Source organism: Peromyscus leucopus, chromosome 16_21, assembly GCF_004664715.2.
Source record: "Peromyscus leucopus breed LL Stock chromosome 16_21, UCI_PerLeu_2.1, whole genome shotgun sequence".
In the NCBI taxonomy this organism is placed as follows: Eukaryota; Metazoa; Chordata; class Mammalia; order Rodentia; family Cricetidae; genus Peromyscus; species Peromyscus leucopus.
Genome location: NC_051084.1, coordinates 25,693,963 through 25,709,371, shown reverse-complemented (window position 1 = coordinate 25,709,371; position 15,409 = coordinate 25,693,963). Strand labels below are relative to the sequence as shown.

The following is a 15,409-nucleotide window of genomic DNA, read 5'->3' as shown; positions in this document are numbered from 1 at the left end:
TCAGCTACTATGTGGATGCTAGGAATCAAACCCAGGCCCTCTGGAAAAGCAGCCAGTGCTCTTTACTGCTGGGCCCATCTCTCCAGCCCCTCCCTCCAGGCCAGTTTTGAACTCACTGTGTAGTTAAGGATGACTTGGAACTTCTGATCCTCCTGCCTTAGCCCACTGAGTTCTGCAATTACAGCCTTGTGCTATGACACCCAGTTTATGTGGTGCAGGGAGGTGGGGGACGGACCTCAGGGTTTCATGTATACGAAGAAAGCACTACACTAACTGAACTGCATCCTGATCCCTAGGCTGAAATGCCCTCTCTAAAAGTTAGATGAGATCGTAAATCTCTTAGACGAGGCTTGATTTGATTTTTAAAAAATGTTAAAAATAATTATATTTTATGCCCCTTATTTAAATCTTCAGCTAAAAAAGCATATAGCAGATCTTATTTCTTGTCCCATTTTTTAAAAATTGTGTGTATGTGTATGTGTGTGTGTGGCACACACGTGTGCATGCATGTACAAGTGTGGATATCAGAGGACAACTTGCAGAAGTCAGTTCTCTCTTCCCACCATGAGGGTCTGTGAGATGGAACTCAGGTGGTCAGGCTTGGTGGCAAGTACCATTACCCACTGAGCCTTCTCACTGGCCAACAGACCTTATGTCTGAGAGCTTACTAACATCTCATGTAGTGATAGAACATGCTAGCACTGAGCAACTTCCCAACGTGTGGTACTTCCGGTCCTCTTCCTGTCAAATAGCCTCAGCAGCATCCATCCTGCTTCTGCCTTAAGGTTAGAATTGGTCCAAAAGAGCAGGACAGAGGATGCTTGCTGGCAATATTTACTCTAAAGCCTAATTCCGGGGACCCTAAACTATGTCTCAAGCAGTGTTTTCCTGTCCAGTTGCCTGTGGCTTCCATCAGGCTTGCAGCCCAAGGTCCTCAGGACATTCCCATACTTCCCTTACCCTTCTGCGCCAGGTTCTCTAGCAAGGAGTCCTCGACTTCCCCATCTTATCGCCCTCCTCATTACCATCTTCATGCATACACCCTCTATTTAACCCTGGAAATTCTGTCAGGGAAAGGTGGCCCTCCCTTTGAGCATCTGGGGTTAATCTGCAATTCTCTTGTTCACTTTCCGTCACCATGGTATTGTGTTAAGGATTGGATAATTGTATGTACCAGCATAGACCCTGCCCCCGACTTGACAAGAGAGTTTTAGGGAGTAAGCTAATATTTTTGTATGTCACCTATAAAAGGGGAGGGGCTGGGGCTGGAGAGATGGCTCCATGATTAAGAATGCTTTCTGCTCTTCCAAAGGACCTGTGTTAATTAATGTTTCTTTGCTGTGAAGAGACACCATGACCAGGGCAACTTTTATAAAGGAAAACATTTCACTGGGGTGGCTCGCCTTCAGTTCAGAGGGTCAGTCCATTATCATCATGGTGGGAAGCAAGGCAGCATGCAGACAGACATGGTGCTGGAGAAGGAGCTGAGAGTTCTTATGTCCTGACTCGCAGGCAACAGGAAGTGGTCCGAGTATCAAACTGAGCAAAGCTTGAGCAAAGGAGACCTCAAATCCCACCCCCACAGTGACACACTTCCTCCAACAAGACCACACCTACTCCAACAAAGCCACACCTCCTTAGAGTGCTGCTCACTTTGGGGGCCATTTTCTTTCGGACCACCACAGGACCTGAATTCAGTTCCCACCACTCACATCATGTGTCTCACACCCACCTGATTTGCCAATTTTGGGGGATCTAGTGCCTTCTTTTTGATTCCAAAAAAATCCTCAATGCCTGTGACATACACATGTAAATAAAGACAAGTCTTTTTATTAGAAAGGGGTAGGGGATTAGATGAAGCACACATGATGTGAAGTGTGTTCGGTTTTGTCAGGTGGACAACACTAAACACTAGAGTGTGATATTTGTACCATGATTCGTGTCTTGGTCCTTTCTTATTGGAGACTGACTATTGGAGACAACAGTTGGCCCTGCCACCTGGAGATTCAGTGTGGTTCTCAGACCAGCAACACTGCAGCCAGTCCAAAGAGCCTGCTGTATATATATATGCGGAAACTTGGTGTCTAAACAGTAAGAAACGCTGCGCTTGTGTGAACGCTGTTTCTGAAGTTAGTATGACTGTGATTCTAGAATCCCCACCTAGGAAAGAGACTTAATTTTGTATAGTCCGCAGGCCTGGCAAATGGCTATATTTACTGGTAAAATTCCTTAATGGTTCACACCTTGAGTTCTGGGCCCACCACATCAGAGTCACTTGAGGTTTGCTACCAGCGTAAACCTTCAAATCCCCGTGACGCACGCTGCATGTGGAAAGCCGCTGCTTTCAAAGTGGCATGTGGATGTGCGTCTCCTTCTTCCTGTGTTGTTCTTCCTCTGTGTGTCCCATTTCTTACAGAAGCGAGTAAGGAAAGGAGCTTCCTCTCCATGTTTACTGGGTGGTAACTACATGGTCCCCATGAGGGTCCACCCTGATGCCCATCTGGCAGGCTTGTGTATGTCATGTATGTGTTTGTGATGGATGGACCATGGAGCCTATAGGATTGACCTGCATTCCCTGGGTTCTGTTTCATCTTGTTGACTTTGTTCATTTCTTTGACTAGGTGGTAAATGCACATGGTTCAAAATTCCCAAAGTACAGGCGTTTTTGGTGAAAAGTAAGTCTCCTCCCTCTTCACTCTGGTAGTGCCTTCTTCCGAGGTTATAAGTGATCTATCTCTCAGTCATTCCAGACATTTATTGAGCACCCATGCCGTGCTGGGCAGGGTTCTGGGAACCTCAGAGGGAACCCGGCAGACACCCACTGCCCTCAGCGAGCTCGGCTCATCACCACCGTCAGCAGTCCGTTCTCAGTGGACTTTGAGTTTCCACAGCACACTGGAGCAGTCGGAACAAAGGCTCCCCAGCCCAGTCTCCAGCCTGTGATACCCCATCTTTCTCAAGTCCTCAGTGGCCTTGGATTACTTATTGCTGTCCTTGACCCTGAAGAAGAGATAGTAGGCAGAGAGAATTAAATGAGATAATATACAAAGCACCAAACCCTGAGCCCAGAACACAGTCAATGCTCAATAAATAGAAGTGTTGATTCTAGTGATCCAACTGTACCCTTCCAGCCTGCGGTGAAGACTGATAATGGTGAAAGGTTCACTGTTCAGCAGTTTTCATTGTCTCTCTTGGCTGTGATGGAAAAACACATTTTAAAGCCTTCCAGTCAACTGAAGCTGTCCAAGGTTGACTGGGAAGTGCCTGTGTGTAGAGCAGTCCGCTCCTGGCTAATCAGTGGGCTGTGCAAATTACACCCCTCTTGATTTCTCATCTGGCTGCTTTCAATCTCGTGTCATTTGGAGGCTGGGGCCTATTATTTACTTGGAGGGGTTTTGTGCTATTTCACCTTTTAATGTTACAAAACACATCCTCTTGTGTGTGTATGTGAGGGGTGGGGCATTCTACACTTCGCAGGACAAGAAGTAAGTCTATGTGAGCAAAATATCTACCTATAGTTTGGTTTAGCTACCGTGAGTCAGTATCTCCAGGATTTGGGTCTCTAAGCAGATAGAAAAAGAACTCTGAGTCCCTAGAAAAGCAACAAATGGGTTTTGTGGTGGTGAGCTTAAGATTACAAGAAAGTTACATACAGAGGGAAGCCTGGGAAGAGGACAGGGAAGAAGAGGGAAGAGAAAGGAAAGCCAAAGGGAGGAGAGGAGAGAGGAGAGGAGAGGAGAGGAGGAGAGGAGAGGAGAGGAGAGGGAGGGAGGGGAGAGGAGAGGAAAGAAAAAAGGAGAGGAGAGGAGGGGAAGGGGTGGGGGGAAGAGGAGAGGAAAGAAAAAAGAGGAGAGGAGGGGAGGGGAGGGGGTGGTGGGGGAGAGGAGAAAAAAGAAAAAAGAGAGGAGGGGAGGGGATGGGGGGCAGGGGGAGAGGAGAGGAGAAGGGGGAGGGGAAAGAGAGGAAAGGAGAAGAAAGAAGAGACGAAAAGGGAGGGGAAGGGGGAGCAGAGGCCAAGCCTAGGGCGAGAAAATTCATTCCCACATTAGGCCAAGAACTGTTTCTGTCTGTGGTGTAGAGACGGGCACTGAAGGCATGATGAAGACAGGATGGAGGTTAGGCTAAGCGCGGACCACCGACCGGAAACCCCAGGAGATAAGGATGTGTCTGGTTGTTCCTGCGCAGCCCTGAATATCATCTAACACATCTGTTTTCTTTCTCTCCCTGTCGCTGAAGCTAGTCTGTCTTGTTTTCCAGGTAGACAGAGGTTCACGACTCTAAGTGTGGTCCTCTGTAGCATGAGGAATCTACTCTCCGTTCAGGCACAGTGAGATGGGGGGATAGCTGGGAATCTAGTGAAATGCCGCCCAGTGACTTTTTTATTCTGTGGCGCGGTGACTTGAGGGATTACAGTTGCTTTGAGGTTTGGGTTGTATTGAAAACATTCCCTGGGTTCTGGTAGATTACCAACACAAAGGGATTAGCAGTAAATACAATGGCGCCCAAATATCAAAGCTTAGAAAGGCGTAGAGCCTGTAGTCCATGATGGGAGCTCACCCGATGCAATCGGCCACCTCACTTGTTTGAGATCTTTGTCTGTTCTCATCCTGTGAGCACTGCTGAGACACAGAACTATGGAGCTGGCCAGGGCCACGTTGGGCAAGCAGCATGTGACCTCTGGACCTTGACTCTTGTTTCCATTTTGGTCACCTATTACAGAATAAATCATCTATCTCTACACTCAGTGTCTTAACGCATGATCTCAATCGTTCTGGGGGTTTGCCAACTTTTATGGGGTGGCATCAGAGAGCAGCCTGAAGCTGGAGTCACATGACCAGGTGTGCGAGGCTGTGTCATTCAGAGTCTGGTTCTTCAGCGAGGATATCTAGAACACCAGCAAGATTGCAAGCTCCGCCTCCCTGCCTTCTTCTCTCTCCTTCCTTGTCTTTGTCTCTCTCCCTCTCATTCTCCTTCTCTGCCTCTCTCCTTTTCTCTCTTCCTTTCTCTGCCCCTCCCTTCTCCGTCCCTCCCTCCCCACAAGCCCTGTCTCGCTATACATAAACCTCAAGCCTCTTTATACTATGTTGGCTTAGAGTCAACCACATTTCTTACACCAGACTGGCCAGGGACAGAGAAGCATTTCCAAGAGGCTCACTGAGAACCTATAGGGTTTCTTCACCTACAACCTGGAGACCCTGGAAAATCGCTTTCCCTGGACTTTGCTATTCAAAGCGCGAGCCAATCAGATTCAAGTAAGGGCCCTACACATGGGCTTGGACGGAGGACAGCAGAGTTTACTGAAGGTCGGGTAGGGAGGGCATCTGGAGAGACGAACAGCCTCCCTGCCAAAACATAGTCAAGACACTAACAGGACTGCCCAACCATCCAACCTATCTGTCCACCACTATCAAGCTATCAATCATTGTGGACCCATGCACGTTTTACTTCTTGGGAAGTGAACATTTAGGGCCCTTGGTGTTTTATACATATTTACAACAGTGTTTTCATGTCAGAAATATTTAGTTTTTATAGCATATAAATACTGATGATAATACGTAAATATCAAACTAAGAGTATCATCCTGTAGCAGGAATCTTAAAAGTTCTTATTAATAAAATGAAACCCGAGGCAAGTTATTGGGGTCCATGCTGGTAGATCAGAGAGACAGAACAAGCCACAGCTATCTCACCTTGCCAATTCCTCAGCTGGTCCTGTTTCCTCAGACTGGAAGCTTCTGTGTCCTCATCCCAATGGCTCTCAGCTGATTGCTGCTAGAAGCCTGAATGCTTAACCAGCCAAAATGCTCCTAGTTTCTCGTCCTCACGCCTTATATATCTTTTTGCTTTCTACCACCACTCCCTGGGATTAAAGACTGGCTTTCTGGGATTAAAGGCGTGTGTCACCATGCTTGGCTATTTCCAATGTGGCCTTGAACTCACAGAGATCCAGATGGATTTCTATCTCTGGAATGCTAGGATTAAAGGTGTGAGTGCCACCATTTTCTAGCCTTTGTATCTAGTGGCTGTCTGTTCTCTGACCCCAGATAAATTTATTAGAGTACACAATATTTTGGGGAACACAATACCACCACATCATCCATGACCTCTGCTGGCTTATAAATACTTGGACCTGTTGGTAAGCAGCCGCTGATAACCAATTTTCTTTGATCATAAAGAGGATTAGAATCAGTCACATCATTTAACGCACTGCATCTCATCCTAACCTCAGTATAACGGTGCGCTGTGCCAGATTACTATAGAATGTTTGGCATGGAAAGGTGGGAGGATTCATTTTGTTGTTATTGTTTAATCATTTATTCCATGTGGTGCACATGTCACGCCTGTGCTGAGCCTGTTGATTTTGCCTGGACCAGTGTAAATAGGAGCTATTTAAATGATAACTTTATAAAATCATGGGCACAGATATCTGGGTCCCGGGGAAGAACCTATTAAAGACACAAATCCCAGCAGGTTCAGCACTCACTTCACCCAGACTTTTAGCCAGCTGTCCAGGAAGTTGTAACAAAGCTCTAGGTAGAGTCACCTTTTGTGATGGCTCAAACTGTGACTCAGAGCAATTGAATGACATTGTAAAGGCTTTCTGTTCATAAATGCTGGAGTTTGAATCTGTACCCAGAACACCTACTGTACAAACTGATATAAAATAATAGTTTTACACTGAGTGGTGGTAGCTTACACCTTTAATCCCAGCACTTGGGAGGCAGAGGCAGACGGATCTCTGTGAGTTCGAGGCCAGCCTGGGCTACAGAGCAAGCTCCAGGACAGGCCCCAAAACAACACAGAGAAACCCCTCTCGGAAAAAACAAAAACAAAAAGAAAGGAAAGAAAGACAGAAAAGAAAAGAAAAGAAAAGAAAAGAAAAAAGAAAAGAAAAAAGAAAAAACAGCCTGGCATTCAGACACCTCTCATCCCAAAGCCTCTTCTCTCCTCCCGTTTTCAGCATGTGGACACTGTAAATGGCTTCCCCCCCCCCCCCCTTCCGTAGGTACCGCGTTGATTGCAACCGGGCTGAACAGATTAGAACAAATCATCTTAACATTGACGAGTCATATTCTTTGGCTCGGTCAAGATCCCGAGAGAGCTTTCTTCCTCACTCTTCCCCCCCCCGCCCCCACCACCACTACCACCCCTGCAGATTCCTATCTGTCTTTAGGTTACAGGCTAAGAGGGTGGCTGCACGGATGGGGGCGGGCTCGTGAGGCCCCACCCCTAACTGAGGAACTATTGGCCGGAGATAACAGCGGGTGGAGGGAGAGCCTCTGGGGGTGTGGCCACAGGTAGGCTGCTCTTGCCCCACTGGGTGGTTGCATACCCTTGTGGCTATGGGCAGCTCTGATGGGACTCGGTGGATTGAAAGAAAAAAAGGGAAGACACAAAGCTGTGAGCAGGACAGGGAGGTGCCGGAATGGGGGGTGTGTGTGGCGGTGGATATGATCATATTGCATTGGACACGTGTATAAAATCCTTAAGAAATAAATAAATAAACCTTACATAAATGAATAAAGGCGTGCTCAGCACAGCTGGCTCAGGTTTCAAAGACCACTGCTAACTTCCTAGACTAACTAGCTATTCTGGGGTGTGTGTTAGGGGGTGCCATTGAAATGGCCTTCTCCAGCTGCGTACCCCAGTGGAAGCTGCAGAGGCCTGGCTGTCTTCTCACCGACCACATAAACAGGATGCTTCCCCCTAGGAGAGAGACCCTGCATATCAAAGGAGAGACATCTTCTTAGGAAGGTGGTAGTCGCCTCCTGGGCTCAGTCTTCTCCTCCTGATTGCATAGACTTCTCTTCTCTCTCTCTCTCTCTCTCTCTCTCTCTCTCTCTCACACACACACACACACACACACACTCACACCGTGCTCTCCTGGGACCCCCCCCCCAGGAGTGAGAACCAGTAAACCGAGACCCTCTGAATGTATTCAAGAACTGCAGGAACTCCGCAGGATCGCAGTTGCTTCCCCAGCCTGATCCCCCCCCCCCCCCGCAGCCCCTTCTCTGTCTCGTTCTCTCTCTGGGCGCTGCCCTGTTGATCTGTGTCCGTGTGTTTGATCTGTGGTGTCCCTGCGAACCCTGGGGTCACAGCTGCTTCCCCGGCCCCACAGTTTCCCAACCTCCACCCAAGGGCAGGCCGGCCGGCCCTCCCTTCTTTCCTGCCCTCCTTCCACCTGACAGGGACCATAAATAACAGAGGCTCCCGTGTTCCCAGCTGAGAGAGAACAAAGTTGAAAGTTTGCCTGCAGCTCCCAGCCACTCCTGCTCCGGCCCCAGGCTTTTGTTTTCCTCCAGTGTTTGTTTTTCTCTGTACCTGGCTTGGCTGTTTCTTCATTCATATTTAAGGAGAACCATCTCCGACTCTCCCAGTTACACAGAGTGTCCTGGGCTCGCTCCCTCAACCTCTTGTGAGGGTCCCAGTCACTCTGGGCCGGCTCTGGTATCAAGTTACTGAAAGTCTACACCCGGGCAGTCCTCGTATTTACATACAAATAACTCCTGGGCTCGCTTTGCTGTCACTATTGGGTCCTGCCAGAGGCTTGCCAGCGCGTTCTTAATCCAATCAGAAGGCACTTTGAAAGGATGTCTGCAGAGTGATCAGAAGGATGTTCGTCGCTATGAAGTGTTGCCACACGAAATTTTTTGAATGTTTCTGATATTTTTTTTTTAAAAAAATATCTTCGGAGTCTAAAAAGTGAGGAAAGATGTACAGTTGCTCAGTCGCCTGTGAGGAGACGGACATGCTGAGGGGAACTCCGAGGTCCCGGTGAAGACAGATCTGACCAGGGAAGGGTTTGTTCAGACTGGTGTGGATTTGGGGCTGGTGTGGACGGCTCACGCTAAACTTCTGCTTAAGGAATTCCTGGAAGCCTCAGGAGAGTACTCCTCAACCCAGCGTGGTGGAAATGGCTTTGCCACACAGTAAGCTCTTTCTTTAATACGTGTTTGGCGCGTGCTGGTTTTGTTTCTGACGGAGAAATATTGCAAATATCCCCCTGCGAATATTTACTTAAAAGGAGTGTGGCATTGAGTAGCAGCAGAAAGACGATCTGTTTAGTTTTCACGTTTGAGAAAAAAAAAAATCATTGCCAGTGTGTTTCAAGACCTGATTGGTTGCTAAAAAGTTGAGCTCCTGTAGTTGAAATGAATGGAAATTGTAAGAAGTATTGAATGAAGAATCGGGGCGGTGAATCGCTTACCTTTGAGAAAACCTAGTATATACACATTTGGAATTTCTTTGGGCCGGCCAGCTTGTATCATGAAAGGGAAGTGATTTTAAAAAGAGACTGGGTTTACCCACGTAGAGGGAACTTTCTGCCGCCTGGGCTATGCTTTGGGAGGGATGGGAAACATCCCAGAGGGCAAAAAGACCATTGAAAAACCTGCCCTGTTGCTCTTGGAATGTGGTTTTCCGTGTGAGCTCACTAGGCACACACAGCTTGTAGGAGCAGTTTGCATGCATTAACCCTTTGTGTGGCTCGTCAGAGTGCAGTTCCTAGGGTCCCCCTTTCCGCCTGCAGGAGCCCCGCCAACCTCACCTCTGTAAAGAAGGCAGCAGTTGCTTTGCAAGTAGCCTTCCAGGGGTGGGAAAAGCTGGGCTGATTTGTTAATCTGATAGGTTTAGAAACAGTTCAAAATGAATGGGCTCCGAGGCCTCCCAGGCAAGCAGCTACAGCCTCCACCATGAACTCACAAAACTCAGAGTAGATATGCCCCAAATCGAAATCCCGAGAGGAAACTGGTTTCAACAACAACAACAACAACAACAACAACCTCTTTCCCAGGCAGGCGAGGTAACTCAGCTGGTGAAAACACTTGCCAAGCCTGGCTGAGTCTGATCCCCAGAACCCACATAGTAGAAGGAAAGAACTCACTCCCACAGGTTGTCCTCTGAACTCCACAGGTGCACGGTGGCCTGTGTGTACCAAATACACTAAGCAAATGAAGAAATAACTAAATACAGCCATTTCCTTCTCTCATTTTGAAGGACAGTCTTAGAGACGCGGCCTTATTTTGCACACGGTGTCCATTCAAACAAGCTGCTAATCATCATGGGTGGTATGAGGAAAACTCACCTGATCGATAAGCTCCGTGTCTGTAATTAACTGAACCGGGGTGGGGGGCGGGGTGGGGGGCGGTCAGGGGTCATGCTTACCATTGATCATTAACACTAGCCGGGTGAACTAACTTCTTTCCCCACTCTTTCTTTCTGGGTGGCATTAAAAACAAACAACAAACAAACAAACAAAAACGAAAACCTCCAGGGGCACCCGGGAAGGTGATCAGATAATGAGCAGTGGTTTTCTCCATAACTGCTACCTAGTCAAGAGGGAGGGCTTCTGACTGTGCCTTGCTCTCCCCCTGCAGGTGAAGATGCCATCACAGGGGACACTGACAAGTATCTGGGGCCGCAGGACCTTAAGGAACTGGGCGATGACTCCCTGCCAGCGGAGGGTTATGTGGGTTTCAGTCTCGGAGCCCGCTCTGCCAGGTACTTTATTATTCCTTTTATTTATTTATTTATTTTCCGGAGTTCACGTATGACAACCATGATCTATCACGAGCCAGCATCATTTCCATCTTCCTCATGATTCCAGAACACGCTCTTGGGACGCAGTGTGGATGTCGTGGAATGTTCTCGATGCACACCACACACACACCTGCTCTGCTATTTCCTTGTCGTTTGCTGTGCTTTAGTCTCGTGTGGCAGAACACGTTTGCCCTCTCCTCCTGGCACTTAGCAGCCTGCGGCCAGCATGCTACCGGAGGAGCGCCCTGATAAATGGGAAAATCAGTCTGGGCGGGGGGAAGGGGGGGTCATGTTTCAGAAGGAGTTTTGCTCCATCCTGGAAGAAATGGCTAGTTAATGCATATGTAAAAAAAAAATTGTAGGTGGATTATTTGCTAGACTTTGTTAGTGAAAAATTAATTGACGGTTGATCGGCAGCACCCTTGATGATTTAAAAAAAAAAAAGCTATTAAAACTGTCTGCATGCATAGGCCATGAGTATGTTGGTCAAGGGGCCTATTGGGAACAGAACAGTGACTTACCAAAAGTCACAGACAGCTAATTCAGTCCTTACCGCCGAAGGGGGGAAGCCTGGACTCCCAAGTCACTCACTGTGTGAAGGAAGCAGGACCTTGTCCAGAAGGCTGGGAATTCTTTTCCCCTGGTGTGGCTCAGTGGCGTGTTTGCTGACTGTCAAGTTATTTTAAAGCTAATAATTAAACCTTCTAAGTGAGAGCCCCGAGGACATTTTCCTATAGTGTAGGAATCCGCTGTAAAAAGTTTCATTGTCTAATAGTAAATGGCACTTCCCACAGTGTAAACCTTGGGGTTTTGTTCCCAGTGTGGTTCGTGAGAACAGTTTGGACACTGCGTTGCCTTGTCTTCGAGTCCGCCTTTTAAAAATAGAACCTCAGATAACTTAGTAGACCTTTTTTCTTTATAAACAGTCCCTAAAAGGCTTACAAACCTGATAGGAGCAGGTGTCAGCAAGAAGAAGAGAGACTTTTAAAATGTGCACTATTTCCATCACAGATTCTAAGAAGTTAAAACTAAAATGTCTGGGCCCTTCAAGGGTCTTGATTTTGTCTTTTGTAGAGTTAGTTATCCTCTCACGGTGAGCTGCTTTCTCCTTCCTCACAGTTTATGAATATATCCTTTGTAGAAAATTCTAGCCACTTGCTTCCAGTAAGCTGTGAAATCTAAGTATCACCTCTTGTGATTTTTTTTTTTTTGTCTTAAGATAATTTTAAGGATTTCTTGTCTCTGATTTTGACTATGCCGTTATATGTTGCTGTTCTGTGTAAGTCATCTTTCCCATATTGGAGACTGATGTTATGCTCAGAGGCAAATATTTCTCAAGGCATACTTTATAGCTATATTTTAAAATAACTAATATTTTAATGTTTCTGCAGCGTATCATTAGAGTCTTATCAAGTCAGTTATTCTGAGTGTAACATTTAAAGGGACATTCAGTGTATGACTCATTCAACCATAACATTTGTTTTTTTCTTTTTTTCCCTGTCTGATTTTTTTTTCCTTTTACATTCTGTTTCTCTTGATTTTACCTTTTTTCTAAAAATACTTTAAAATAGTCCCAAGATAAGGTAAGAAGATGTGGCGCTTTTGTGGTGTTCCTCTGCCTGTCCCTGACCCATGTCCCCATTTTTATTTTCCTCAGCATTTGTGCTGTGCTGTGCTGTGCTGGCCTGCAATGTGCTTTTTTAAAAAAGAATTTTTATTTCATTTTCCTGCTTAGCTTTAGTAAATCAATCATAATACGGAAAGGGGAAAAAAATCTATGAAAAGGAACCTTACCTATATGGATACTTACCTATATGGATACTTAAGGAATTCCTCTCTCTTAACCAATTTTGTAGAGCTGCATGGCAAAACTGGAAAGGTTTTGTTGGATCTAAAGAAGCAGTCTGGTTTGTTTGCTGGCGGCTACGTGTTTGAGCTGACCTAGACACCCTAGTAATGAGTTAGCGCAAGGAAGCATGTTTTCCTAACAGGCCCTGCCTCTAACGCTTAGGTTTCAATGATGGCTACAAATAATCTCTCCGACCTTAGCGGAAAGCCAGCTTAAGGCTTTCTAGACTCCCTTAGGTAAATAATCAACACTCTCTGGTCCTGAGTGGACTGCAATGAACCAGGGAGTCGAAGTGATGCCCGGGAGATTTCCTGGGTTCGTCTGTCTGTCTGTCTAATGGAGGCCGGTCTGGTCTGGAACGGTCCTTAGCAGTCACAGCTTTAAGCATTTCTGCGGCTAGCACCAGGTCTGAGCTCTGTTGGGCAGCTGTCACTCACAGACAAACAAGAAGGAGGAGATGCTGAGAAGGATCCACACATCTTAGATTTGAAAACCGAGAGGATCACGGATATGTAGCCTCTCTCCGAAAGCTTTTCATTGTCTGCCTATATACAGTCCGATTACAGCTTAACTTTAACGTATCATGCAATGCCGGTCCTGATGTGAGGAAATGTGTGGCTTAGAAAGTGTAAGGGAATGGGGCCTCCCAGGGCTTCTCAAATCATGTCAGTGAAGCCGTGTGTCCAGAAAAGACACTCGCAAATATTGTAGCCACCTGTTACCTGGGGCTCTTTCAATTCAAATGTGTTACATGTGGTCCAAGTTAAAGACCTGATCTTCAGCTGGGCTGGCCACAGCCCAAGTGGTCAGGCATTGCATGTGGCCAGGGGCCACCGATCCTGCCCCAGCCCGTTACCATCCCTGGACAGAACTGGACAGTGTTGAAAGAGAGCGGTCAAGGAAGCTTTGGCTGTGTCAAAGAGGAGGTAAGGGCCTAGAAAGAGGAGGAAGGGAGGACATGCAACTGCAACAGGGAGAAAGGAAGCCTGAGGATCACATGACTGGCCTGACTCTGCAGCCCTATGGCTCGCTGGGAGGCACCGATGTGCCTGGATCACGCTCGTCACAGTCAGTAAATATTTGCTGAGCATGTTTGATAGTGACCTTGGGATGAAGGGTAGTTCTGAGTCAGAGCGATGAGCAGGAGATTCGGAGAAAGCTGAGACTCCTCCAGTCCGAAAAGTACGACTGACCCCCCTCCCGTGCCCTGCACTTTTTGACTAATGTGTGCAAAAGCAGGTAATGTTTCAGCTAGTAGACAGTGGGGAGAGAAATCCCTCTGTGCAAAGGGGCACGTGTTCCTTGTTCTCTTCTTTGCTTTCCTCCCATACACACACACGCACACGCACACGCACACGACAATTGCCACCATCTGACTGATTCAACTGGTGGCAATACCGTAAGTCCTACTTAGACCCGCTTTATCAGTTAAGTGGACATATTACAAAGAAAAACACTAACTTTCCATGGTACGCATGAGGATTCCCTATACCCATGAGGACTCCGAGATAAAAGGAGTCAGTCCATATAATGCTAGTTAGAGATGTTTTCATGGCTGGGGAGTCATGTCTAGGCTTCCCCTCAGCTCTTTCCCATCTTGAAGCTCTGCTTCAAGAAAGGTCAGATGGGAAATCTCGTCACAATGAGGTGACAGAACACTCTTTTCTGACAGCCTGCCAGTTAAGTAAGGGTGGGGGGGTGAGTGGAAAATGACACGGGAGTGGTTCTTCACAGCCACCATCCTCCTTGTCCCCAGAGGATCATAACAAAGCCATTAACTCAAGACTCAGATTACTGATAACCCTGGTCATCACATGACTTACATGGATAGATGCAGCCTTCGCCAAGGTAACCTTTTAGAATCATCTTCCCACTGTCCCTTAATCTACTGGCTTGTAGTTTAAGAGTCCATATAGGCAGAGTGTGGGGGCACCTGGAAATATTCAGGGGTCGTCTATGGGAGAGTCTAGAAAGGATAAGAGTTAAGAAGAAGGAAGAAAAAAGAGCCTAGGAAAAACAGGATTTGAAGATAGAGCATGTGAATGTCTCCTAGAAACGTGACCAAGAGGTGCACATAGCTGTGTTTCCATTTTCCTTCCTGAAATGTCCCTGAGGGTCAGCTCCTCACCAGAGCTCTTAGTATGCAAACCCATAGCTGGTGTCCAAAGATTCGCCCAAAGACCCCGCCACAGCAGACACAGTTCCATCCAAGCGTGAAAGGCAGTGCAGTTGGACTGAAAGAGGTACCTCGAACATCAAGTCTTCCTCTTAGGAAACACTTGTGCTGGGGCTGGAGCGATGACTCAGTGGTTAAGAGCACTGGCTGCTCTTCCAGAGGACCTGAGTTCAATTCCCAGCACTCACGTGGCAGCTCACAACTGTCTGTAACTCCAGTTCCAAGAGATCCATCATCCTCACACAGATATACATGCAGGCAAAACACCAATGCACATTAGATAAATAAATAAATAAACAATTTTTTTAAAACAAAAAAGGAAAAAGAAACACTTGCATTATCAGGTAGAGGGTTCTTTTCAATGCCATGCTGGTTCAGCGCCATAGTGGAGTATCAAAAGTCACCATGCATCTCCTCTCACAGAACTGACGCAAAATTGGCCAAATTCAAAAATCTCAGTCATGAAATTGAGTACGTCTAAAAAATTTAATTTTGGGTATCTTAAAAAAAGAAAAAAAGAAAAAAGAAAAGCACATTTGTTGGTATTTTTAGCCATCTTGCCTGTTCTTAAAGTTGCATGCGTTTATTTTCTTCCATCCCATCCATCCCACCGCCATCTCCCACTGTTGAATGGGTAACTGTAAACACAACAGCCTCCGCTCCTTCAGTTCGGATAGGTCATACACCTTGAACAGAAGCTCCTATGCGCGGGACAGCATGATGATCGAGGAACTTCTCGGACCCTCCAAAGAGCAGGTATGTGTCCTCATTGTCCTTCGCTCATTCAGTCGCCCTCTTCCCGCGCTTTGCCCCAGCGAGCTCTTGATCCCATAACGATAGCAG

General features: G+C 46.9%; 1 protein-coding gene and 1 long non-coding RNA gene across 39 annotated transcripts in view; one reads left to right on the top strand and one right to left on the bottom strand.

The window, feature by feature from the left end:
- Ank3 (ankyrin 3) overlaps nt 1-15,409 on the top strand; it is a 484,120-nt gene that overhangs the window by 380,199 nt on the left and 88,512 nt on the right. For 21 of the 38 annotated variants that reach the window (XM_037199673.1, XM_037199672.1, XM_028877240.2 and 18 more), the window contains 2 exons: nt 10,379-10,502; nt 15,220-15,322. In XM_037199673.1, coding sequence (XP_037055568.1) covers nt 10,379-10,502; nt 15,220-15,322 — 227 coding nt within the window. Of the gene's footprint in view, nt 1-8,714; nt 8,933-10,378; nt 10,503-12,112; nt 12,125-15,219; nt 15,323-15,409 lie in introns of those variants that run through there. The other 17 variants (XM_037199680.1, XM_037199685.1, XM_037199681.1 and 14 more) reach the window with 4 other exon arrangements.
- Nucleotides 1,809-8,411, bottom strand: LOC119086745. Its single transcript, XR_005090090.1, has 2 exons — nt 8,325-8,411; nt 1,809-3,000 (listed from the first exon to the last, which is right to left on the bottom strand). It is a non-coding gene; the product is annotated as an uncharacterized LOC119086745 (long non-coding RNA).